The sequence below is a fragment of the Coturnix japonica genome, chromosome 10, assembly GCF_001577835.2.
Source record: "Coturnix japonica isolate 7356 chromosome 10, Coturnix japonica 2.1, whole genome shotgun sequence".
Taxonomy (NCBI): domain Eukaryota; kingdom Metazoa; phylum Chordata; class Aves; order Galliformes; family Phasianidae; genus Coturnix; species Coturnix japonica.
In genome coordinates this window covers 1,914,477-1,939,337 of record NC_029525.1, presented here as the reverse complement: position 1 = coordinate 1,939,337, position 24,861 = coordinate 1,914,477, and the positions used below count along the sequence as shown (strand labels likewise).

The window sequence follows — 24,861 nt, the reverse complement described above, 5'->3', positions numbered from 1 at the left end:
ACACCCACCCCCCCCAGTCCCCGTTAGCAAGGGCCCCCATCCCACCAGCCCTTACTCACAGGATGGATAGCATAAACCCCCCTTTGGCCGCCAGAAAGTCTCCTATTGTAGGTCAGGTTTACTCTTTATTGGATATTAGAAGCTAAAACATTGAGAACATAATTCAGACAGGGTTGCTGTGTGTCCGGCGGGCAGCCAGGGCTCCCAGAGCAGCAAGGAGCAGGACTGTTGAACCAGCAGCCAGTCCCAGCCCCACAAGGCTTCCAGCACCTGCAGAGAAGAAGCCAAAGGTGGTGAGAGGCAGAGATAAGCCCCCACCCCATCCTCATTACCCACCTGCTGAGGGCACCCCGCCTGCTGCTGGCTGCTGCTGGAGGCCATGGATGAGCAGAGGGCCGAGCATCACATCTGCTTCTCCCACTGTGGGATGCAGGGGCAGCCCCCTGCGGGTTCGCCCTCTGTGCTGATGGAATGGGCTGTGGGGCTGTAGGGAATGCCTTGCTGTGCCACAGCTCTGTGTCTCACAGCATGAGCAAACAGCCCGTGTGCCCTCCACAGGTGCCCAGCTGGAAAGAGAGCCTGGTTACTAACCTGGCCCTATAGCAGGGATCCCACTGTGCTTTGGGGTTCAGGATGGGGCAGCCCAGTTACTCACAGCCCGCTGGGTTTGTGGAAGGAGCAAGCCTTGTTCTGAGGGTCCGGAGGTTGGCTGGCTGGAGAGACCTTCAGGTGGCAGGTGATGTAAAGCTGAGAGACCAAGCAGACCATTCACCTAAAGGCACACACACAGCTTCCCTATCCCCTGTGAGGGACTGCTACATCCCTGGGGCACCTCAAACACCACTGCTTCTTTCAGAACATTGAGTGCAGCCATTCAAGTCTAACTTAAGGGGGTTTATCATGACCAGAAGCATTACCCAAGGAGGAGCTTACAATCAGAATCAGTAACACCTCATCCTTGTGTTGTTATAAGGGACAGACTCTTCAGCAGAGTCTGTTGAGGGGTAGGACAAGGGGAAAAAGGATTCAGACTAGAAGAAGGGAGATTTAGGTTGGATGTAAGAAAGGCTTTTTCTACACTAAGGGCAGTGAGGCAGCAGCACAGGCTGCTCAGAGAGGCAGTGGTGTCCCATCCCTGCAGGCACCAAGGTCAGGCTGGGGGGCTCTGAGCACCCGATGTGCTGTGGGTGTCCCAGCGCATTGCATGGATTGCACTGATGGACTTTAAGGGCTCCTTCCAACTCAGATGGCTCTATGAGATTACTTCCCCAACACAGCTGCATTGACCCACTCCATGGCACGAGGCTGGACACGATCTAAACAAGGGTGCTCACTGTCTTGGATTTACCAGGCTGCTGGAGTCTCCTGCAAACTTGAACACATCTACTGCAAACTGAAGCACATCTAGCCGGGGCCTTGGGGATATAAAAGTTGAGGTGGCATCATCCAGCCGCCCATCCACCATGCACCTAGGTGCAAACAAAGGTCAGCCAGGTAACAGAGAGCCAAGGCTTACAGAGAGATGACCCAAGGTCAGGGCACAGACAGCTCTTACCCATTGAAGTCAATGAATGAATACTGGGGAGAGGAGCCCCTGTCTGGGCTGGGGGTGGCCACGCAGCTGTCCACAAAGAGCCTCAGAGGTGCGTGGTTCCCCACACTGACGCTGGCCTGCACATGGAGCATCTCCCCCAGCTGGAACACAGCAGAGGCCCTCTGGGTGCTCCAGTCATCTGGAATGGAAGTTGGATGGTTTTAACGCCTCACCACACCCACACAATGAGCCCTAGAGGGGCACAAGGCCCTGGGGCTGCCAGGCCCACACCGACACCCATCCCATGCACCAGGGGAGACCCCTGCCCCAAACCTACCATTCATAAGATGCAAGGAGAAAAGCAGCCTCTGCTCAGAGGAGAGGGTGGAGTGGAAGGGTGCCCATGTTGGCTGGATGGCGTGGCTGCTCACGTTGTTCCTCCTGGGGAGTGGTGCTTGTGATCAGAAAGCTCTGCAGCTGCAGGAGGGCTCAGTGCCCATCTGCATCAACTCACCTTGGGTAGTGGCACTCAATTGGAACCACAGCAGGGCTAGTACGAATGATGACGGGGTTACCAGCACGGAATGGGCTGTAATTCAAGCTTGTGCTGTAGATGAGAGCCTCAGGGGTGACCTGGGGAGAGGCAGATTGCATTACCCAGTCAGTAAGAACCCTTCTCCTCCAGCCACAAGTGTGGAGCCCCAAACCTCTCCCAGGTGCTCCATCAGCAGTTCAGGCTGTGACTCAGTAGTTACCATACACATGCTCTAGCAACAGTAGGCAGCACTCACATGCCCCTAAACTCAACATCAGCTGCTGGGGCTCTGCAGCCCTCAGAGAAGAGCTGAGGCTCTCAACTATAAGAAAAACCTTGTGATCACTTCCCCAAGCACAGAGCCCAACCGCTGTGCTCCATTAAGTGCTGCATCAGGGAGCAGCATCACCAGCCTTGAGAAGCTTTGGCAACACTAAGGTTGCCCTTGGCTGTGTGAAGTAATCAGCATTTATAGGACTGGCAGCTACTTCCTCTTTAAGTTTACTTCCAACCCTGCTAAACAAAAGGGAATAAACCAGAATCCCAGAGTTAAACACCCAAAGGCTCAACATCCCTTGCTACACAGCACCCCCAAGTGAAAACAAAGAGCCAGCCCCCACCCAAAGCCCCCAGCCTTACCCTGAGGGTGCTGCCGCACTCATGCAGCCCAGCCACGAAAGTCACCACGTTCTCAGCAGCATTCTGGGCTGTGGCTGGGCAGGCAGCCGTACCCAGGGTCAGGTCTGCAGCCCGGACCAGGCGCCCGGTGCCAAAGAGGTCCCTGTGCACCGTGACCACCATCTGTGCCTCCTGGCACCACACAGACACGGGGTGCAGTGGGGACGCAGCCTGGAGCTGAGACACATCTACCCATGCCCATGGGGAGGGCTGGGAGAAGGCATGGGGCTGGCCCAAGGACTGAGCCCCCCACAGCTCTGTTTCCCCTTGGAGGAAGCCCCAAGAGCTGTAGGCAGCCCCCATCTCCAGGAGGCAGCAGAAAAGAGCAAAATCCAGGCAGCTTGTGAGCTTCATCCTACCCACCAGAACCCAGCATAAGGGGCAAGAGGCTGCCCAGGGCCTTTTGTAGCCCTCACTCCCATCAGAGGCAATTAGCAGCACCCAGTCCCCTGGGGATGGTGTTAATTAGCTAACGAGGAGCTGGTGTCAGATGTGCTTAGCAGCTAACTGTGGGTTTTTATATTTTTTAACATCTTTTCTGGTAATAAGTGTCGCCTCCCGATCCGGCAACAAATCAAGGCTGCCTAGTGACTGCACTGTGCCTCTGCACACGGGGAACAGACAGGACTCACACACAGTGTGTAACGCTGAAAGTACCAGTTTAATGCCGCGCCACAAACCCTATATAGTGGTACAGGTGACCACCCTGACTCCACCCCAGGTGCACACAGGCACCACCTACACAATATGCAACATCTCCCCCCTCTTTATCCCCTGTATGCAACAATAAGCAGCTCTGCAAGATGCACGGGGTGGCTCCCCCCTGTCACAGGCATAGGTAAATCTAGGTAACCTGTGGCAATACCCCAAACCCAGGTTACATCCCAAGCAGGGCAATGGGATGGGTTTGGTTCAGACTACCTTTCAGCAGTCTTGCTTGGTCTTCGTGGCCTCCTGTAACTCGTCACATAGTGAGGCCTGGCTGCTACCTGCCAGTGGCTGCTGCTGGAAGTAGGCCTTGATCTTGCTGAGTTGACGGACCTTCTTCTCAGAGGGATGCCGGACGGCATTGACCAAGGCACACATTCTGCGTAGACCCCTGGCAGGGTCACAAGCAAAGCAGTCATGCAGCTCGGGGAGGCCGATGCCATGGGAAGCCAATGTCTGGGCCGAGGGCCGGGTGAGCAGCTTCTTGTCCAGCAAGGGCTGAAGGGACATGAAGGATTCCAGGTTGGCAGGGCTGAGGAGCTTTATGGGTCTGTTGTTCAGGTCGATCTCCAGGACGTTGCAGAGGTCCCTGGTGGCCCTGGCACTCTCCATGGTGCTGCAGTTGCTGAGGTCCTGCCACAGCAAGCTGTTGGCCAAGTTCTCCAGCTTGCAGCTCTGATTCTCTGGGATCTTCTCCTTTATTAGGGGTAGAACATCCATGAAGCCATGCACCACGGAGAAGAACTCTGCTTTCATGCCAATGGCCGTCAGGTTTTTCAGGAGGGTGGGAAAGGGCAGTGACCAGAGACCATATGCAGCCAGGATGGGCCTGCGGATGGTGCTGAGGTGGATCAGCAGATCCCTCAGGCCCACCTCAGAGCCATTAGTTTTGGCCGCTGAGTTGGGAAAACACACTGTGGGCTGAATGAGGACTGAGAGCATTTTCTCTTTGTCAACCACCACCATATGAATGATTTCATTTTCTGGAGAGGACGAGGGGAAAGTAAAAGAGGAGGAGAGAGGAAGAACAGGAAGAATTAACCTCTTATCCAGCAGGGAAATAAAACATTGAGTCACTCAGCCTTCAACAGCCCACCGTTTGTCTCAAACATGAAAGCAACGTCTCTTAGGGTCGCAAGAGATCATCCCCTCTCTTACGTCACCAAGGCTATGGCAGAAACATCTGAACTTCACAGAACCATAGAATCATTTAGGTTGGAAAGACAACTAAAATCATCAAGTCCCATGCCTGTAATCACTCTAGACCATGTCCTGCAGTGCCAAATCTATCATTTTCCTGATCATCTCCAGGGGCAGTAACTCCACCACCTTTGGGGGCAGTCTATGCCAATACCTCACCAAACTTCCCAACTTCTGCCCACCCTCAAAAAATCAAAAATGAAACTGCCATACGTGGGGATGTAAGCCAGCTTCAACACGGCACACTCATTACAGAACACATTCCCACTTAGGAACTTACTCCAAATCTTAATGTCAAAGAAGACCACATATCCTTGTTCCGCATCCAGTGTGTTCTGGAGGCAGATGGGAAGGAGAGAGTTGTCTCTGCTGGTTCCATCCTCGAACATATCATCAAGCAGGCTGGGATCCTGGAGAAGCAAACAAATAGCTTTTAATAAACATCTCAGGAAGAAAACAGGTAGCAGCTCAAGGTGTTTGTGCATCCTGGGGGTGACCAAAGGGATCTGTTCAAACTGCTGGAGGACCTGGAGTGACCTGTTTGGAACCTTACCAAGTAGCTTATTGTTCTAAGATGAAAGGAAAGATGGGACTATCACAGAGCTGAGGGGTTCTGACAAAAGTATTTTGGCTTTCAAGGATTTCAGAAGTTCCCTTGCCAGGATCTTAACTCACCAACTCCTCATCCCTGCTGTCCTCTTCATCACTGCCCAAGTTAAGAAGGTCGCTATCTGCCCAGAGAGAAAAGACAAGTCAACTGTGGGACACTGGACTGTCTGACACGCACAAGGGCCAACTCTGTCAGCATCATCAACTGAGCTGGGGTGCCCTGGCAAACCAGAGAGGTGGATGGTGAGCAACCATCTGAACAAGAAGATGCACTGAGATGTGACTGTCCTCTTGGGAACCCACTGTGGATGCTGCAAACTGCCCCCCAGAATCCACCTGATGCCTGCAAGAGCATTGCTTACCTGAGTCATGCATCTCATTGCTGCTGCCTGGCGTGCTGTTCAGCAGGCAGCCTTCCCTGCTGGCAGCCATGGTGGGTGCAGAAAAGCTGGTATGGGGTTGTGGCAAGCAGTTTGGTTCCTGTGGCATCACTGGTGTGTTCCCCTCATCATCGTCTTTCTCAGCCTTTATCATCTTTACAGGGGATGGCAGCGTGCTGGTGCCTTCCTCTTTCTTCCTCTTGGCAGGGGTGGAGGCCATCAATGGGACCTAGGTGGGCAGAGCAGAGTTCAGTGAGCATCCCTGCGTGGCCTTTGCCACCAGAGCACAACCACACGAGGCCACTCATTTGAACCCAAGGTAACAACCTCAAGGCACGATGATGCACAATCCCACCACACACCTTGCTTTGGTGAGCAAACCCAGGTCCAGCCACCCAGTGTACCAGTCTAGGGCTGTGATGGGACCACATGGAGACCAACAGAAGACCCAGGGCAAGGAGCAGAGATGGAGGCAATGAACAGGAGATATGGGAGTGCTTGAAGACGTCATGGGGAGCCCTGGGATTTGGGATGGTTTGGGGTGTGAGCAGAAAGCAAATCTCACCTGGTGGGAATTTTTCATGGTGGCTGGAGCTGGGGCAGCTTCTGAAAGAACAAAAACACAGCGGGATGAGGAGGGTGAGCAGTGCTGGAGGTGTCTGAGAGTGATGGGTGTTGCAAGGAGGTGCAGGTGGCCATGGGGCCATGTCTCCTCTGCTGCCACAGGGATGCCAGAGCTGCGGGTAGCCCAGAGCCCCATTGGGAAATGTTGCAGAGGCCAAACTCAAGCCTTGAGGCTGGTCTGGTAAAATGCTTGCTCATCTAGATGACCTGGGTGGAGCTGTGCTCTGCAGCAATGCTCAGGCTGAGGTCATAGACATGTTCAAACCCTTTGTGGAGGGAAGTGGGATGCAATTTGGGAAGCTCTCAGGGGGGCCCTTTTGGGCTGAGACACCAGCAAAGACAAACGTTCTGCCCAGGAGGATTTATTGGCACAACAAGTGAGGTGGGGAGCCAAGTCCCTGCAGCCTTCCATGGGTTTTCCAGGCATTCTGACAGAGCCCGTTCCTCACTGCTCTCCTGAATCATCCTGGGATATCACTGAGGCATCGCAAAGGGCACACTGTTTCCCCTCACTTCTTCCTCCTCTTCCTGAGGCCAGCAGTGTGCTTGTAGTCTCTCTTGCTCTTGCTGGGATGCTCCTTCTCCAGCTCTGGGCTGGGGACCTTGGGTGATGGAGGCCTGGCAGGGGGAGATGCTGCAGGACCCTGATCTGCTTTATTCTGCTGCGATGTGCTGGGGCAGAACAAATCCAGCAGGTCGGAGGGCAGCGAGGGACAGCTCAAGTCTAGGGGGTCCTGTGGGGTGGGCGCAGATCTGGAGTCCTGAGGGCCTGGTTGCAGCATCTTCCCCAAAAAGGAGGTGATGGCACTGAGGGAGCGAGCCATGGAGTGCACCCCACGGGACAGAGACACCAGGTGCTTGTTCAGCCTGCCCTGAGCCTGCAGCAGGCAAGTGGCAACCCCCAGTAGCTCCTCTGTGTGCTGCAGGTGTGCCCTGGCCCAGCAGCCAAAATCTTTCTGCAGGGCAGCCACGGAGGCCTGGAGGCCCTTGGGGAGAGATGTGGTGTCCCCGCTGGCACTGAGAGGCGATGCTGAGCTTTCCTCTGCTCCTTCATCCCGCTGTGCAGCAGGGCTGGGCAGTGTGGGGGGTGTGTCTCCTCCTGGGCTATGGGGCTGAGGCTGCAGGTCGAGGGTTGGGGTGCTGTCGTCCTCGGATGGTGTGTCCTGCTGGGGGACAGCGGGACCTGCAGCAGGGAGCGGGGCTGAAGGGAGCAGGAGAGGGAGCTTAGAGAGGACAGCAAGGATGGAGTGTTCAGCAGATGGCAGCACATCGGGGCCCAGGGACACAGGTGACCTGTGTGCATGCCAGGCTTCTTGGAGAGGACATCCCCAGCTGCACACAACAGCCTGCACGCTCTGCACACCCACATCCACACGTCACTCACCTCCCCAAGCCCAGAGCACTTACCATCATTCCTCCCCTTACAGTGCACACTGTGAGAGCGAGACAACCATTGCTCTGTCAGTGAGGAAAGCGATGGTGGCATCCCAACCTTGGGCTGAGCACAGCAATCACCATCCTCCAAGTGGGAGGAGATGTGAATCCCAACCTATGACACTCAGCCCGACTTTCAGCCTCCACCCAGCCCTGCGGAGCAGCGTGCCCACATCTCACCTTGCAGCCCCTCGATGCACTCAGTCAGCGCCCGCAGCCTGGCACGGCACTCGGCAAAGTCCTCATGCAGCATCAACTCCCCATTCACCAGCGGGCGCTGCCGCCGCAGCTCCTCCAGCGCATCCTTGACGAAGGGCTGCATGTCCATCACCTCCTGCTCCGTGGCATAGAGGCCCATCTTCTCCACCAGCCTCTTGCCCGCCTCCATCCTCCGCAGCACGGCATCCACGCGCCGCAGCTCCCCCTCCAGCTCCTTCCTGCCCCTCTCCTGCCTCCGTTCCACCAGCGCCAGCAGCTCCTGCTCCTGGTGCCGGATCAGCCTCACCAGCTGCTCCACGCGCTGCTTCACCAGCTCCCGCACCGCGCTCCCTGCCTGCTTCAGCCGCTCCATCTCCTTCTGCAGCGCCGCCTGCGATGCCTCGAATCTGCCCCTCCACTGCTCCAGCTCCTGCCCCAGCACTGCCAGCTCGTCCTGCCGCAGCCGTGCCTCCGTGCTGACGTCGCAGTGCTGCCCGCTGTGAGCGGCGTCCAGCAGCGCGCAGATGCAGCACATCACCCTGCTGCACTGCTTGCAGTAGATGCTGTGAAGGTGTGAAAGGGGAGGAGCGACGTCAGGCCGTGCCCCGAGATGAAGGAAGGAAGGTAAGCAATTATTTACTCAGAGGGTGGTGAGTCACCAGCACAGGGTGCTCGGAGAGGGGTGGGTGCCCCGTCCCTGGAGGTGCCCATGGGGAGCCTGATTCCCACTACAAGGGATGGAGCTGGGAGGGCTTTAGGACCCCTTTCATTCTATGCCATTCTACGATGCCCTAATTCTATGATGATCTGTTCTTGGGATCATAGAATGGTTGTGTTGGAGGGGACCTTAAAGCCCAACCAATTCCAGTTCTCCACCATGCGCTGGCTGACCCCCACCAACTCAGGCTGCCCAGGCCTCGGGCACCTCCATGGTTGGAGCACCCACATCTTATCTGGGCAACCTTAGACATCCCACCAACTGCCCTCCCTGGGCTCCAGCAACTTCCTCATCCTCACCCCAGACCCTCCTCTGGCCCCACCAGCAGCCCCAACTGATTCCCATCCCACTTCTCCATCTGGTGGCCCCCAGCAGTGGGACAGAACCACCTCACTCAGCCCAAAGATGAATGACAAGAAGCTCCCTCTCCAGGACACCTACCTTAGAGTCAGGTTCTGGTGGGTTGGGATGGGGCAGGACAAGCTGCTGGTCCTCCTGGTGCCCTCGAGGAACTCCTGCGGTGATCCCACCCTGATGTCCTGCACCCTCTTGGCCTCATGGTTCTCCCTCTTGACGTAGCGCTGGTGGGTCTCAAAGCACTTTGTGCACAGGAACTCCTTGCACTCCGGGCACCAATACTCACTGCTGCTCCTACAGTTGTCACACAGCAGCTCAGCCCCACTGATAACACGCTGGTAGATGCTCAGGTGGATCTGCAGGCTGCTGAACAGCACGTTGTCCACGTCGGGGATGCCGTCAGGCTGTGGGATGGGAGCCTGGCACACTGGGCATTGCCCCACGGGCTTGTTCTCTCTCAGGCAGCCCAGGCACAGCGTGTGTAGGCAGGTGAGCAGCTTCAGGTCGGGCGATTGCTGCCTGCATCCCTCGCACAGCACGAACTGGAAGTCGTTCTCCAGCTGCTTGGGGGGGCGAGGGAGGGGACAGAGACTCAGGACCCCCATCCGGGCACAGGTGAGCGGCCACTTCCTCCCCTCGCTCAACACTTCCCCTCCCCATAGCACAAGGGAACGCGTTGGCAGCGTCGCACCCGGCGGGGTGGGGATGGGACGGAGGGCACCAGCCCACCCTGCCACCCCGTCTCTGCCGGCGCCCCCCAACTCTACAGCGTCATACTCCCATCGCACCCACTCCATACGCCTGAAAGGATGAAAGCCCCCCAAAAGGTCCCACCACAGCCCCGCTCCCCCCCGCCCCATAAATTCACAGCCCGCTGCCGCCCCCCGCTTCCTCTCGCCCCACCGTCCCCCCCCATCCCCTGCTGCCGGCCGGGGCTCACCGGGACGGTGGGTTCGAGACCAGCCATGTCGTGGCACGGCTCCGGGACTCCCCCCGCCTCTCCCATCTCTCAGTTTCGATTTCCCGATACTGCAAACTCCTCCTCCGGGCGGGCTCTATGTCGACTGCTGCCTGGAAGCCATTTCCCTGGGAGGGGCTGCACCCCGGCTCCTCTGCATCCTTCCATCCACTCCCCACTGGTGGACTATGAGGCCACCGTCAAGTGGAGATCACGACCAAAGGGTGGCAGCTCTAAAAGGACTGTGACTGAAGGGAGACATCACCAAAGGGGATGCCTCCAGCCTGGGCTGGTTGGGGTTACCCAAAGCAGGGATGGGTTCTGAGCATCCCCATAAGGACTATGGGTAGGAATGGGGAAACTGAGGCACGGCTCAGCACAGCGGGGCACAGGGGAGCACCCACAGAAGCCATCATCCTGTTGCTCCCTTTAGAGCACGTTTATTTGGATAGAAAGGAAGCTTACAAAATAAAGAGCTACGGATACACGGCTGGACGCAGCAGCCCCCACACACACCCAGCAGACAGAGCTCACATCACACAATGCAGAAACACAAATCAACACCGTCACTTCTTGTGTTGGGAAGGCTGAATCCTGGCTGCTCCTTCCCTGGATGCCACCTCTGCTCCCTCCCCAAAGGGCAGCAGCTGAGAGGACCACACGGCCCAAAGCAGGGGGTGCCCACTGGTTGCATTGTAGGCAAGGGGTGAGAAAAGACAAGCACGAGGGCAGGTGGAGGGGCTCAGCCAAGGAGCGATGCTTCCGTTGCCTCAGTTTCCCCACTCAGGCCTTTACTTGCCTCCTGTCACCCCATGGGGAGGGCAGGCAGCATCCTCACCATGTCCTTCTGCTGTCCCCCACCTACAGACACACACACATAGGGACACATCTGCTCTATCTGTGCAGCTTCACAGCCTTGAAGAGCTCCTCCAGGCGGAGAGCCAGCTGCAAGTCACCCTGCACCCGCAGCCGCCCGCTCATGTAGGCAGCCAGGGGCCGCAGCTGGCCCAGCATCAGCTCCTGCAGGTCCTCCTCTGCCACCTCCAGCACCACATCAGGGCTGCCCTGGGGCACACCACAGCCAGCCCTCCCGCTACCTGTGGGACACAGATGGAACAGCCATAAGCTGGGACACCGACCACGAGGAGATCCCACAGGGCACCCACCCCACCCTGAGACCCCACCTGAAGAGAGGTCTATGAAGAAGGTGCTGCGGGTGCCACCGGGCTGGATGATGTCCACCTGGTAGGATGCTCCCACCTGGTTCACCAGAGCCTCTGAGAGGATGGGCTCCACAGTTGAGAGCAGCTCGGCCACACTGGGCCTCCTCCTGGGGGGGTCCACCTCGCTCACTGTCCCCACGCTGTCTGCTGGGATGAAGGGGAGGAACAGGGGATGAGCTCTGCTGGTTCACAGGGACCCCCACCAGCCTCCACCAGACCCCCTTAGCTTTCGTTCCCTTTCTTGTCCCAGTCTTCCTGAGCCAAAAGTGCTGAAGGGATGACACATTTAGCAGAGTCACACTGCAACACATGTTTTCCTTCTTAGGAATAAGCAGGGGCCTGAGCTGACACATGGATCTTCCTCCCATCCCCATGACTCAAAGCACCTGGGCAAAAATCTCACTGTCACTTCCCCACCCACTCCTGAAAGCCTCTCAACATAGAACCTGAGCTGCCCCCAGCCTATCTGTGCTGTGCTCGCAGGGCCATGGTGTCTGCAGGACTTTGGCTCCTCTTTCATACAGCCTCTGAGCTCAAAGGTTATGGGCTCCTACCTGCCTCTGGTGTGCTGGGTGTGCTGCCGAGGAGGTGGGGAGCCAGCTGTGGGGTAGAGCCTTCCAGCAGTGGGGCTATGGCACCCATAGGTCCCAATAGGGCATCCCGGGGGGGCTGCAGCACCGCCTCCATCGTCAGCTCCACACGGTCCACCTCCAGTCCCCAGGACTTGGTCATGTCGTTGATGTCCAGCTGAGGGAAGAAGGGTAGAGAGGTGGTGGGAGGCCAGAAGAACACGGAGACCACGTGTCCCACAGCTCAGCTCAGTTTAGAAATAAGAAGGGCCATTCTCACCAGCAGCTGCTCCCCGATGCGTAGCTTCTCCCCCTGGATCTCCCTCAGGCTCTTCTTACCCAGGGCCTTGGCCATGGCGCTCTGTGCTGTCATGCGAGTGGCTGCCACGAGGTCCTTCACCACCAGCACGGACAGAGCGGGGTCCCACACACGGAACTGCACGTCGGCACCCATGGAAAGCACTGCACCATCCCTGGAGACCAGCTGGGAGAGGGAGTCAGGCTCTGCCCCACTGCACCCCACACCTAAGCCTTGTGGGAGCCAAGGGATGGTTCCCTCTTCTGACTCTTCAATAGAAGCAAAGCCAACCCCAATGATGACATTTGAGCTACTCGGAATGACAACATCCAGCCATTACTGAGAGACATTTGGATACAGACTGATGTTTTGGAGATGTCTCCATTTGGGAACATCCATTGATCAAGGTGTGGGAGGTCAGCAGGTGCCTCTCAGCCCCAGGCCTCATGGATGCCAGCCCCGTGATGCTCCTTGCCTCACCATGAGGATAGGCAGAATGCTGCTCTGGGTATTTAGGGTGCCTCAATGGTGGCTCACCTTGCAGGGGGGCACATTGAAGGCCCGTGTTCTCATATCCACACGCTGCCAGTGGTCAATGAAGGGCAGCAGCAGCACCACACCGGGGCCCTGTGGTTCACGGAGGCGGCCCAGGCGAAAGATGATCATTCGCTCATAGGTAGGAACTATCTGGGGGTTGGACACAGAGACGGGGATAGGAGTAAAGCACCAGGAACTGCCTGGGTGGCAGCAGGCTGTCACCTTGCTCTTCGCCTACTCTCCTCCCTTACCTTCAAGGCAAACCAGCCCGAGATGGGGAAGGTGAGGAGCATCAGTAAGAAGACCAAGGAGGTGATGATCCCATGGCAGATCCAGGATAGCCAGCCCTGGGAGGAGTCTGCAAGGGGGGCAGGGAATGTGCACCCACCAGCAAACCCCATCCAGGCTGAGTGAGATGCCAGCACAACACCCTGCTGAAAGCCCCAGAGGAAAGGACAGCAGCATCTCCCCTTTGCATTCGGGACTCACCTGCAGCATTCCTGGCCGGTCCCAGTGGTTCTGCCTTGGCTCCGAAGGAGAAGAAGCCCTTCTGTGCACCGTACAGCCCGATGCTGGACTGCTGGAAGCGGTCAAAATCCCCCAAGGGAAGTGCCTGGTATCCCGACCTGCTGAACATCCCCCCGCTGCGATGTGCAAAGCCGAGAGAATAAAAGACAACGGTCCTGCCGCCCGTGCTGCAATAAAGCGATGCTGCTGGAGCCTCAGCCGGCGGGTTCCATCCTCCCGGCGGTTCCTCGATGAGGATGAGGATGAGGATGAGGATCAGGATGAGGATGCTGCGGAGGGGAAGGAGGGAGCTGCCGGATCTTCCTGGTCCGCCCCTCATGTGGCTGTGACGGCAGAGGGACGCAGGGCTCACGGCGGGGTGAGTTTTTCCGGCGGTTGCAATGCTCGGGATGCGCTCCGGAGGCCTCGGGGAGCATCGCGTCCTCTGCCTCATCTGTATCTCGGGGTGGGGGGGTCCGGAGGGTCCCACAGCCTTGCGGGGTCCCCTCTGCCCCATAGGAAATAGGGAAATAGAGATTTCTTCCTGCAGATCCCTCTCCACGCGGCCTTCTCGTGCCGACAAAACAACCGCTCCTCCATCTCGACAAAAGGGGATGGTACCCTGTGGGTGCCTACATCCACCCCATAGCATCACGCTGTGGGTACCGGCATTGCCCCCGTAGCATCACCCTATGGGTGTCTGCAGCCCCCCTTAGTAGCATCCCCCAAGCGAGATCCTCCCTCTCAGTGCAGGGGGACGGCAGGAAAGGGACGAGTGGGACACGGGACCCCCGCGGGACCATTCCCCGTCCCGGCCTCGTCCCGTCCCGCCCCCTCCCATCATCCCCGCCTTCCTCCCTCCCCCAGCTCCTCCTCCTCCCCACGCCGAACTGCAGAAACGAAAGTGGAGCCTCCGGCCCAGCGCTCCGAGATGCCCGGCAGCCCCGAAGCCTCCCGGACCCCCGGGCCCCAAGAAGGTAAATGGGGTCCCCACCCCCCCGGCCGCTATGTGCCTGCTCCCCACTTATTACTACAGGGGAAGGCGGTCTGGGGGGCTGGGAGATAGGTAGAATGGGAGCCCCCCAATAGGCTCTGTGGGTGGGTTGCACGCGTGGGTTGGGAGCAATGGGGACACAACTGGGGTGTAAAGCTGTTCTTTGGGGGGGGGGATATAGAAAATATGGAGGGAAGTGGCAAGGGGAGGCACCCTGCTTTGTGTGGGGCTTGCTGATGGGCTGGGGAGGGTTATGGGGGGGGGCTTTGGGGACAGGGCTGGTGGGAGCACCCCAGAGGCTGGAACCACACGGGGGGGGGGGGGGGGGGGACATGATTTGTCCATTCTTGCTTCCCCCACGGCAAGACCCGGAAGGAGCAAAAGTGAAAGGAAAAAATCAATTGGCACTCTTGGATTCTCCACGTGTAACTCTGAATCCAAATACACAGAGCCCATTTCTCCCTACTTCTCCTGCTTCCTCTTCCTACCCAGATGGCTCTGCTGCCCCTAAGGAGCCGGGGGCCGCACCAGGACCCTCCCAGTGCCCTGCTTCCTCTGAGTCACTGGGGGAGGACGACTTCCAGTTCGTGCTGTGTGAGGGATGCCGGCAGGAATCAACCAACCTGAAGCTGCTCACCTGCCTGCACACGCTGTGCCTGGACTGCCTGACAGAGAACAAACCCATGGGGCAATGCCCCGTGTGCCAGGCTCCCATCCCGCAGCCCGATGGCATCCCCGACGTGGACAACATGCTGTTCAGCAGCCTGCAGGCTCGTCTGCGTGTCTACAGGAGGATCAGCAGTGGGGGGCTGAGCTGCAGCCGGTGCAGGAGGGAGGCAGCAGCCATGTGGTGCTCGGAGTGTGAGGAGTTCCTGTGCACGGGTTGCTTTGAGGACCACCAGTGGTTCTTTAAGAAGAGGAGCCACGAAGCCAGGAAGGTGGAGGAGCTGAGGGCTGAGTCGGCTCATCGCTTCCTGGAGGGCACCAAGAAGTCATGCAGCCTCTTCTGCTCCAGCCCTGGGCACACGGAGCAGGGCCACGTCACCAGGTGAGCAACGCAGCCCCTCATTGTGCCCCTGCAGGTGGATACGAGGTGCCAACCGTGCGCTCCTCTTCCCCTCCAGCATCTTCTGTAGGAAGTGTGAGAAGCCGCTGTGCTGCTCCTGCGCTCTGCTGGACACCCAGCACTCACCTTTCTACTGCGACATCCGCACCGAGATCCAGCGGCGGCAGGACGAGCTGGCAGCGCTGGGGCAGGAGCTGGAGCAACGGAGGGGCGGCTTCGAGGCATCGCAGGCGGCGCTGCAGAAGGAGATGGAGCGGCTGGAAGAGGCGGGGAGCACGGTGCGGGAGCTGGTGAAGCAGCGCGTGGAGCGGCTGGTGAGGCTGATCCGGCACCAGGAGCAGGAGCTGCTGGCGCTGGTGGAACAGAGGCAGGAGAGGGGCAGGAAGGAGCTGGAGGGGGAGCTGCGGAGCGTGGATGCCGTGCTGCGGAGGATGGAGGCAGGCAAGAGGTTGGTGGAGAAGATGGGCCTCTATGCCACGGAGCAGGAGGTGATGGACATGCAGCCCTTCGTCAAGGATGCGCTGGAGGAGCTGCAGCGGCAGTGCCCGGCGGTGGATGGGGAGCTGGTGCTGCATGAGGACTTTGCTGAGTGCCATGCCAGGCTGCGGGTGCTGACTGAGTGCATCGAGGGGCTGCAAGGTGAGATGTGGGCACCTGCGGCCAGCAAGCACCCAGTGCTCATCTCCCTGCCTCCCTAGTCTCTCTCCATATCACTCTGCTTGTGATGGGATGGCTGTGCTGCTTAAACTGTGTGCCCAAAGGCTCCAAAGCCTCTTGGCCATCCCAAAATGGTTCATTCTGGTCTCCCTTCCATGCTGCAGGCTGCAGCCCTGCCCTCTCTCTTGCAGGTGGCACTTCCCAGCCGGTCCCCGTGGTGGAAGTGGCCCTGGAGAACAACCTGGTGAGATGCCTGTGCCCTGTCCCAATTCAGGGTTGTCTCCTCATTTCCTCTATCTACAAGCCTTCCCCATCCCAATGGGCAACTCCCAGCTTCCCCATAACCGTTGCTCTGCGCTCTCTGTGCAGCAGGAGGAGCCCCAGCCACACAGCAGCCAGGATATTGTGCCCACCTTCACCATCAACCTCACCGAGATGAGGATGAGCTCAGTAAGGAGTGTCCCACTGGGGTGGATGCTTTTGGGACCTGGAGGTGCCACCCCATTGCCTGATGTCCCCTGTGCAGGTGTCCAAAGCAACCGCGCAGTCCAAGCGGTGCCTGTCTCACATGGAGAGGAGTTGCCAGATCTCACCCAAGCTGCTGAAGCTGGAGCAGGATGATGGTGAGCCCAGCTCAAAACAGTGGGATGGCAGAGGGGGGCCCAGCACCTCCACACAGAGCCACAACGGCTGCGTGCCCCCCTCCAAAGCCAGCAGGAGCCGCACTCGGGATGCAGGTGGGTTGTTAAGGGATCCCCCCATAACGAGAGCAATCAGGAGCCCAGGCTTTGCTCTCTGGAGCTTCATCCACTTTCTCTTCCCTTTGCAGAGGATGGCAGCATCATCATCAGCTCGGAGGACAGTGAGGAGGACATGGACTTCACTGCTTGCTGAACAGCAACCCCATCTCCCTCTTCTCCGAAAGGCAGCAAACCCCCACCTAGATTTGCCTGGAGGGCCCACGTGGCAGCATCCCCAGGGTCAAAGGGGACATAGGGGCTGTTCCACCTGGGCATAGGGGACAGCTCAGAATGTAGGAGCCTGAAACTGTCCCAGGTATCACCTTCCAGCAGTTCTTCATCAGGACTGCCTCTGCAATATGGAGGTGGATATGGAGGCTACTCCCTTTTAAAGACTTTTCTTCCTTTATAAGCTCCAGGCTGTGCTCTGATAACACAAACCTCACTCTGCTGCAGGGAGGGCTGCTCACACCATTGCTGGTAGCGCTTTCATAGTCTCATAGTCTCGTGCGGGTTGGAAGGGACCTTAGAGATCATCGAGTCCAACCCCCGGAATTCGAGCCTCTGTGCACAGAGCGGCACTTCTACCACTTGTGCCACAGGGGGATTCGAGCTCCGGGCCCCAGTGTTGCAAGGCGACATTGCTACCACTGCGCCACCGGGGCACACTTTCTTCCACAGGACACTGATACTCGAGCTCCTCTGCTCCCCATTCTGATAGCGGTTGTCCCAGAGCTCCCTGGCAAGATTATTTCCAGCTGGGGGAAAAAAAAAACACCCAGTTTTCTTATGAAATTCTTATCTGCACATTCCAGTGCTGCAGCCCAGCAGCCAGGCAGAGGGTTGTGAGATGGGATCACTGCTGGGGTGGCCCCACCAGCAGCATCCCCGCTGGCTGGCTGAGCACCCGGCAGCGTTTTTAGTATCAACTCCTCCCGCAGAAGTTTCTTTGTATTCAATAAAGGCGTTTCCAAGTCAAATCTCCCTTCGTTTGCCTTTGGTTTCCCCGCAGTGCGCGACAGCCGCCACCAGATGTCCCCTTCGCGCAGCCGCTCAGCACATACGAGCTTCGTGGCACCCACTCGTGCACCCTGGTGAGCCGGGAGCCCCATGTAACCTCCCCTTTGCAGCGGGGGAATCCTCGTCTCTCTCACCCCGGGGATTCTCCAGTGTCTCGTACAGGGTTGTGCTCAGCCTTACCCTGCAACAAGGGGCACAGCCGGTGGAGAGCCGGGCCCATCTGTTTGCTGTCACTCGGCCTCATCAAAGCCTTGTAAAACAATAGCGGGGGCAATGGGCCGCGGGAGCCAGATTTGCCATTTTTAGCCCCGAGCTGCTGTAAAAGTCACCCAGCAGGCGCAGGGCTCTGCTGGCATTAAGCACTGCAGGGCCTGGGGTACCCCGGTATGGGGGGACCCCTGAGTTGCCATCAGCTCCCACTCCTGAGTGCTCCCACCCGACCTTCAGGCTGAGGTATGAAGAAGAAAGGAATTTTCTTTCGTGCAAGCAATAAATAACTTGCCTGAATTAAGCGAATCTCCTGAAATGATATATAATACGCTGCTTGCCTGATTGGCTGTTATTAATAATGCATTGCTCAATCTAAACCATTCATAAAACGACTCCCTGCTAGCCCTCAGCAAAGTGCTCTGGGACTTGGTTTAAAAAAGCAAGGCAAGAAGGAGCAGCATAAATCCTTTCTGTTTATGAAAATGGATTTCTTCCCCCCAACACTCATGCAAAACTAATTAGAGCCAAAGGGCCAGTTCGTCTGCATTTGATTATAGCCTGCAAGATCACTCAGCTTGGATGGCCAGGGTGGGGGGAGGTCCAAGGCAGGGGAGTCTTTGCTCCAACGAGCTTGAGAAAGGTTAACTGGGTTATGTGGTTTTATTAAATGTTTATCTCTTCGCAGCAAAACAGGTTTAGATCCCAGGGGCCACCCGGAGCAAGGGTAGGATAGTCAGGATTCTGTTAAATATATGGAGAAAGGTGATGTAAATCCAAGGCAGAAACAACATCACCTCCAGCCATGCTCCCAGCACAGAGAATTGATGTCCTCACCTGACTTGAAAGGACATAAAATGTGTCTAAAAGCTAAAGAACCCAGGAGAGCTCATGCTGGAGGTTTGCTCTTCTCCTTAAGTAACCAATGCATGGGGAGGAGGATTACTCCCCTTGATGCTTCCAGGCAGCAGGTGGATGTTACAGGTTGTAAATCAGCAAGCCCTCATTGAACCAGTGGTTCCTCCAGTTGGGAGTCTGCCCTCATCTACACCATGGGAACCATTGAAATGGACAACACCAGCTGAAGATCTGGCCCTTGGCACAGCTTGTAATATGTCCAGGGGCATACAAAGTCAGGGTGTCTCGGGCTGAGGTGGTGTGAGCAGGCTGAAAGCTCTAAAGCCATCCATTAATCCATCCATCCATCCATCCATCCATCCATCCATCCATCCATCCATCCATCCATCCATCCATCCGTGTACCCATCTGTCTATCCATGTACTCATCCATGCATCTATTCATCCACCCATCTTAGTATCTGTCCATCCTTCCATCCATCTCTGTACTCATCCATGCACTCAAGCACCCACCCATCCATCTATCCTTCTGTCCACCCAGCCACCCATTCACCCACCCATTATCCATCCATCCCTCCATCCATCCATCCATCTATCCATCCATCTATCCATCCATCCATCCATCCATCCATCCATCCATCCATCCATCCATCCACCCACCCATCCATCCATCCACATCTCCATCCTCCTCCATCCTCTCTTGCAGGACAACTCCAAGCCCTGCTTGTATTCCAGGCACTCTCCCCCATGGGAAACAGAGGCACAATTGCATCATCCTGCCACGCTCAGTTCATCCTGTGACCCATTTTGAGCATAGTTTGCAGCCTCTAGTGCTCCCTAAACGTGTCTGGGAGCCAGATCTGGGACACTTGGGTTTCTTCCTCGTGCATGATGAATGAAGGCATCTAGGGAAGAGCTTAGCAAAGTGCAGCAGGCGGCCGCTGAACCAGAAAGCAAACATCCCTTTGGTGCTGGCCACATCCCTGTAAGCATTTTAACCTACTTTAATGCACCTGAGATCATCTTGCTAACCTTGCATCCCTGTGTCTTAACCTCTGCAGCCCAGATCCCAGCTGATAGTCTGTGGGCGTTCAGAGTGAGCAGAATGGGGGGGGAGAGGGGGGGAAAATGACTATAAAACTCAACTCCAAGCCTGCGATGCCGTAATTCCCTGAGCTGCAGCTTGCTGAGTGTCACGCTGAGGGTGAGGGCATGCTTGGGCTACCAGCCAGCAAGATGGGAAAGCAGTGAGTCACGTCTCGGCCCCACCACAGCCCGAGATGCTGGATGGAGATGTGCTCTCTGCTGCACGTTTAGCTCAGCCCTTCCCTGACCAGCTGTTTGGCTCCACTGCTGTCCCCACATGCAGGGTTGGCTGCTGCCACACCGAAGCCATCTGCTCCCCGGGAACACTGTCCTTTCTGCACTGTCCTTTCTGTACAAGCTGCATTGTTGCTTCTGAAAGCACATTGTGAGGGCCTCGTTGGTGCTGGGAAATAAAAGGAGTCCATCCTGAGGTGGGAGCATCATGGTATGTGTTGTGGCTCTTCCACCAGAGCAGTGTGGGGATGTTGGCAGGGCTGGTTTGAAGCTGTGCCATGATGGGATGGACTGTGTGTGGGGCTTCGAGACCCTACAAGGGTGAGGTTCAATCCCTCTCTGCCCCCCTTCCCCCCCCCCAGTAGGGGGCACACCCATCCCCATGACATCAGGGCAGGGGGATGTGGAGCTGGGCTCCCAGCATGGAGGGAGAGGGGGTGAGGATGTTCCTTTGCTTGTGAGAACCCCACAGAGGGAAAGCCCAGACCTCTGGAATTGTGGGGCATTGGGAAGAGCAGAATGAGCCATATGGATCAGGGGACCTGTGGCAGAGGAGTGGGTGCAGGGGGGGATACAGGGAGAGATGGAAGGATAAAGGGAGGGACACAGGGTGGGATGGAGGAATACAGGGAGGGATGAAGAAAGGCAGGAATCGATTCCACTAACAAAATCAATTATTCATCATGTTTCTCATGGAAGGGCAGGGCTGGGAGAAGAGACCCCACGTCGGGGGGAAACTGCCCGCTTTCAAGTTTAAGGCTCCCCACACTCAACCAGCTCTATGCAGAAGGGAACCACCCCCCGGGAGGGCGGCCAGTGTGGACACATCCTCCCCGCTCCCCCAGCACCGGAGCCCGAGCACAAGCAGCTCCCAAAGGACGAGGGCGTCCTGGCTCAGTACTCTGCCCCGACAGGAGCGGGAGGAAAGGGGGGTGGGGGGTAGAGAGACCGCATCCCAGCTGCTGCCGCGTGCGTGCGGGTTTTATCCCTGCTCTGTGGGGAGGGGGCTTCTTGGCGTTTCTTAGCTTCATTTTCGGGGTCTGCTAGCGGCTGCGGGGCTTGGCGAGGCGGCGGTGGGTGGGTGGTGGGATGGGAAGGGGGCGGCCGTGCGGAGGGGGAGGCTGGCAGAAATGCTAATTCCTCCCTCTTCTCTCGGCTCCGCAGCCCCAGTGCCCGCCCGGCCCCGCTCCGGTGAGCATCTCCGAGCCCGGTGAGGTGCGGGGTGCCCCCGGCACGCCGAGACCCTCACCGCCGCCTCTGGGCGCCTCCGGGCTGCGGGGAACGGGGCTGGGGAGGAGGATGCGGAGGAGCGGCAGCGGAGGGGAGAAGAGCTGCGTGTTGCTCAGCGGCACTTAGAGGCGGGTAAGGTGCGGGGTCAGCTCCCGGTGCGGTAGGGATGAGGGGGGAACGGGGAGAAATGGGGGGGAAATTTGGAGAAACGGGGGGGGGGGGATTGGAAAAAACAGGGGAAAGGGGAAATAGCGAAGGAAAAAAGTAAAGGGAGAAGGAAGGGAGAAAAGTGAAGAAGAGAGAAGGAAGGGTGGAAGAAGGAAGAGAAGAAATAAAAAGAGAGAAATAACATAAAAAGCAGAAATGGGAAAAAGAAATAAATAAAAAGAGGAAAGAAAACGAGAACTGGGGGAGGAAAAGCAATAAGAAAGAAAACCGGGAGGAGAAGGAGCGAGGGGGCGGGCGGGGATGCTGCGGGGGGCCGGGCACAGACAATGGGGCGCGTCCCCGCCGTCTCTCTCCGGGCGGCAGGGAACGGGGCGGGCACCCACCCAGCCCCTGTGTCCCTTGGCAGGGGACATGGCCCCGGCGCTGTGGCTGTGGCTGGCAGCCCTGCTGGGCTCAGCCCGGGCGTGCCCCGAGCCCTGCGCTTGCGTGGATAAGTACGCCCACCAGTTCGCCGACTGCGCCTACAAGGATCTCCAGGTGGTGCCCACTGGGCTGCCCTCCAACGTGACCACCCTCAGCCTGTCGGCCAACAAGATCACGGCGCTGCAGCGGCGCTCCTTCGTGGAGGTGACCCAGGTGACATCCCTCTGGTTGGCGCACAATGAGATCCGCGCCATCGAGCCCGGAGCCTTCGCCATCCTGGTGCAGCTGAAGAACCTTGACATCAGCCACAACCAGATCGTGGACTTCCCATGGCAGGATCTCTACAACCTCAGCGCCCTCCAACTGCTCAAGATGAACAACAACCACATGGCCGTGGTGCCCCAAGGGGCTTTCCACACCCTGAAGGACCTGCGGTCTCTGCGCATCAACAACAATAAATTCACCACGCTCGCCGAAGGCATCTTCGACTCGCTCAGCTCCCTGTCCCATCTGCAAATCTACAACAACCCCTTCGAGTGCTCCTGCAAGCTCCAATGGCTCAAGAAGTGGATGGACAGCACGCTTATCTCCATCCCGGAGAAGGAGTCCATCACCTGCAGCCTCCCAGAGCAGCTCCGTGGGGTGCCGGTGGGGAAGATCCCAGACACACAGTGTACATCACCCTCTGTGCAGCTCACGTACTACCCCAACCTGGACACCACGGAGCTCTTTGATGGCTTCACCTTGACGCTGCACTGTGCCGTGACGGGCACTCCACCACCTGAAGTCAGCTGGAAGATCCGCACCTCCAGCCAGACCCTGGAGCTCAGCGGCAGCCCGAGTGAGAGTGCAGGGAAGGACCCTCCTAAGCAGGACCCTGAGCGCTTCTTGGTCTTCAAAAATGGCACGTTGGTGATTCCTCACCTGAGCAAGCGGGAGGAGGGCACCTACACTTGCCTGGCCACCAACGAAATGGGGAGCAACCAGACCTCAGTCAATGTGGCTGTGGCAGGATCCCAGAAGTACCCGCTGCAGCCTGGCAGGGACCCAACGGGGGGCAAAGCACAACCAGGTGACAAGAAGCCCGGAGCCAAGGGAGCGAAGAACAGCGTGCTCACACCCGATGAGAGGAACAAACCCCTCAGCCCCACCCGGCAGAGCCAACCACCCTCAGCAGCTGGGATGGAGCCCACTGGAGATGGGAAAGTCCCCTTCCAGCTTCCTCCCTTTGAGAAGAAGTGTGGCTCCATGCCAACCAGCAGATACATTTCCAACCATGCCTTCAACCAGAGCGGTGACTTCAAGCAGCACACCTTCGACTTGGGTGTGATCGCCTTGGATGTGTCGGAGCGCGACGCCCGGGTGCAGCTGACGCCCACCTACGTGCAGCCCGACAAGGTGCACCTGAGGATGCTCTACCTGTGCCAGGAGAGCAGCCGTGGCCATGCCTTGGTGCAATGGTCCAAGATCGAGGAAGGAGTGAACTCATACTGGTTCCAGGGCTTGAAGCCTGGCACCAACTACTCGGTGTGCCTCACTTACCTGGGGGAGGACTGCCAGGTCCAAGTGGTCTTCACCACCAAAAAAGAGATTCCTTCTCTCATCATCATTGTGGTCGTGAGCATCTTTCTGCTGCTCCTGGCCACCCTCCCCCTGATGGGTGCCACATGGTGCCACCTCCTCTCCAAGTACCAGGGCAAAACCTACAAGCTGATCATGAAAGCCCAGAACCCAGACCAGATGGAGAAGCACATGGCTGCTGACTTCGACCCCCGCACCTCCTACCTGGAATCCGAGAAGAATTACAACCCCAGCGAGGTGGGGGAAGGGGAAGCGGAGGAAGAGGACGAGGACGAGGAAGATGATGACGAAGGAGGCAGGCGGAGGAGGAGGAGAGAAGCCGAGGAGACCACGGAGCTGGAGCGGGAGGAGAGCGTAGCAGCCAGCTCCATGGTGGAGTCGCAGTCCAAAACCAACGGTGAGGAGTTTGAGGTGCGCTCCGAGTACAGCGACAAGCTGCCGCTGGGCGCCGAGGCTGTCACCATCTCCCAGGAGATCAACGGGAACTACCGGCAGCGTCCCCGCTGAGCCCCCAGATCACCCCCCCCCGGCCCCCCACTGCCCCCAGCCTCCCCAGCCCCTCGGGGAGGCTGCCGCTTCTTCTTCGGGGAAGGAACAAGGAGAGGAGGAAAAAATCCCCCCCATGCATCTTTCTTTCTCCTCTTCTTCCTCCTCCAGGCGGCAGGTCCTCGGGGAAGGGCTTCGGATCCGGGGGCTCGGGGGGCGATCGAAACGCTGATCTCCCAATTTCGTTTTCGTTCAGATTCAAATTGATCCCTATTGCCGCTGCGGCGCAACGATTCCCCGTCCCCCTCCCTCCCGGTCCCACAGCTCAGCCTTTATTTTCGGTCCTCTTGAAGGAAAAGAACGAAAAACAAAAAAAGAAAAGATGAACAAAAAAAAATCGGTTTTAAAAAAGGCCAATCGGCGAAAATCAAATACCCGATATCCCCCCCAAACCGATCCCCGGGTGCCGAGCGTGCTTTCAGCCCTCCCAGGTTGCGGCATCGTTCAGCACCCGGCGGCGTTGGACAGCTCCTCGACCCCCGCCCGCTCCCGGGGCTGCGGGGGGCGGCCCGACCCCCCCCGGACCCTCCCCAATCCCCCCGGTGCCCGTCGATGTGTGTTGGGTAGAGTAGCGTTGTAGCAAGTGTCTGTGCCGTAGGCGAGCCCGTGCTGCTGGCGGGCGGGCGGGGTTCGGTGTCCGTGCCCACCCCCCCCAGCCCCATCGGGAGGAGAGGGAACACCCCCCCCTTCCCCACCCCACCTGGGAACCCCGGGGCTGGAGAGAGCCGCGGGCGCCTTTCTGCGCCCTTCTGTCTGTGAAAGATTCAATAAAAGGGATTGAAAGTGCAGCCGCCTCCGTGCTTATTTGGAGGGAGGTGGGGGGGAGGTGGCAGCCGGGCCCCCTGTGCCCCCCCCCGGTACCCTCCGGTGCCGCTCCGGCTCGGCTCGGCACGGTGCGGAGGTGGGAGATGGCGTGGGGCTGTGTCCTACAGCTCCGGGAGGGACGCAAAGCTGCCTACGTGTGCCTATTTCTGTGCACAGAGCG

At 58.0% G+C, this 24,861-nt stretch overlaps 6 protein-coding genes across 12 annotated transcripts; 2 read left to right on the top strand and 4 right to left on the bottom strand.

Annotated features, from left to right (window-relative positions):
- Positions 1-105: 105 nt before the first annotated feature.
- Positions 106-3,326, bottom strand: LOC107318591 (zona pellucida sperm-binding protein 3-like). Its single transcript, XM_015872607.2, has 8 exons — positions 2,709-3,326; positions 2,049-2,167; positions 1,872-1,975; positions 1,556-1,733; positions 1,349-1,469; positions 656-747; positions 337-566; positions 106-270 (listed from the first exon to the last, which is right to left on the bottom strand). Exons 1-8 carry the CDS (start codon positions 3,099-3,101, stop codon positions 164-166), a joined length of 1,344 nt encoding a protein of 447 aa, XP_015728093.1. The 5' UTR covers positions 3,102-3,326; the 3' UTR covers positions 106-163.
- Positions 3,327-3,389: 63 nt separating this feature from the next.
- Positions 3,390-10,248, bottom strand: LOC107318588 (protein PML-like). Of its 2 annotated transcripts, none has more exons than XM_015872597.1 (8): positions 9,916-10,248; positions 9,060-9,538; positions 7,883-8,463; positions 6,210-6,250; positions 5,627-5,873; positions 5,331-5,386; positions 4,936-5,065; positions 3,390-4,438 (listed from the first exon to the last, which is right to left on the bottom strand). In XM_015872597.1, the coding sequence occupies exons 1-8, from the start codon at positions 9,979-9,981 to the stop codon at positions 3,672-3,674; spliced, it is 2,367 nt and encodes a 788-aa protein (XP_015728083.1). In that variant the 5' UTR covers positions 9,982-10,248; the 3' UTR covers positions 3,390-3,671. The 2 variants fall into 2 exon arrangements, with proteins under 2 accessions (XP_015728083.1, XP_015728085.1); XM_015872599.1 differs by having other exon boundaries at positions 9,060-9,535.
- Positions 6,615-7,876, bottom strand: LOC107318595 (formin-binding protein 4-like). Its single transcript, XM_015872610.1, has 2 exons — positions 7,676-7,876; positions 6,615-7,469 (listed from the first exon to the last, which is right to left on the bottom strand). The coding sequence occupies exons 1-2, from the start codon at positions 7,752-7,754 to the stop codon at positions 6,778-6,780; spliced, it is 771 nt and encodes a 256-aa protein (XP_015728096.1). The 5' UTR covers positions 7,755-7,876; the 3' UTR covers positions 6,615-6,777.
- Positions 10,249-10,348: 100 nt separating the features above from the next.
- Positions 10,349-13,908, bottom strand: STOML1 (stomatin like 1). Of its 3 annotated transcripts, none has more exons than XM_015872600.2 (7): positions 13,050-13,908; positions 12,812-12,918; positions 12,561-12,710; positions 12,006-12,209; positions 11,711-11,903; positions 11,118-11,303; positions 10,349-11,030 (listed from the first exon to the last, which is right to left on the bottom strand). In XM_015872600.2, exons 1-7 carry the CDS (start codon positions 13,717-13,719, stop codon positions 10,828-10,830), a joined length of 1,713 nt encoding a protein of 570 aa, XP_015728086.1. In that variant the 5' UTR covers positions 13,720-13,908; the 3' UTR covers positions 10,349-10,827. The 3 variants fall into 3 exon arrangements, with proteins under 3 accessions (XP_015728086.1, XP_015728087.1, XP_015728088.1); XM_015872601.2 differs by having other exon boundaries at positions 11,118-11,300; positions 13,050-13,907; XM_015872602.2 differs by lacking the exon at positions 12,812-12,918 and having other exon boundaries at positions 13,050-13,160.
- On the top strand, positions 13,346-17,504 carry PML (promyelocytic leukemia). 4 transcript variants are annotated; one of them, XM_015872606.1, is made up of 8 exons: positions 13,346-13,446; positions 13,935-14,044; positions 14,554-15,109; positions 15,186-15,766; positions 15,976-16,028; positions 16,157-16,234; positions 16,311-16,521; positions 16,614-17,504. In XM_015872606.1, the coding sequence occupies exons 2-8, from the start codon at positions 13,999-14,001 to the stop codon at positions 16,676-16,678; spliced, it is 1,590 nt and encodes a 529-aa protein (XP_015728092.1). In that variant the 5' UTR covers positions 13,346-13,446; positions 13,935-13,998; the 3' UTR covers positions 16,679-17,504. The 4 variants fall into 4 exon arrangements, with proteins under 4 accessions (XP_015728092.1, XP_015728091.1, XP_015728090.1 ...); XM_015872605.1 differs by having other exon boundaries at positions 16,154-16,234; XM_015872604.1 differs by having other exon boundaries at positions 15,949-16,028.
- Positions 17,505-21,075: 3,571 nt separating this feature from the next.
- Positions 21,076-24,184, top strand: LOC107318668 (immunoglobulin superfamily containing leucine-rich repeat protein 2-like). Its single transcript, XM_032446930.1, has 2 exons — positions 21,076-21,290; positions 21,733-24,184. The coding sequence occupies exon 2, from the start codon at positions 21,738-21,740 to the stop codon at positions 23,835-23,837; it is 2,100 nt and encodes a 699-aa protein (XP_032302821.1). The 5' UTR covers positions 21,076-21,290; positions 21,733-21,737; the 3' UTR covers positions 23,838-24,184.
- Positions 24,185-24,861: the final 677 nt, after the last annotated feature.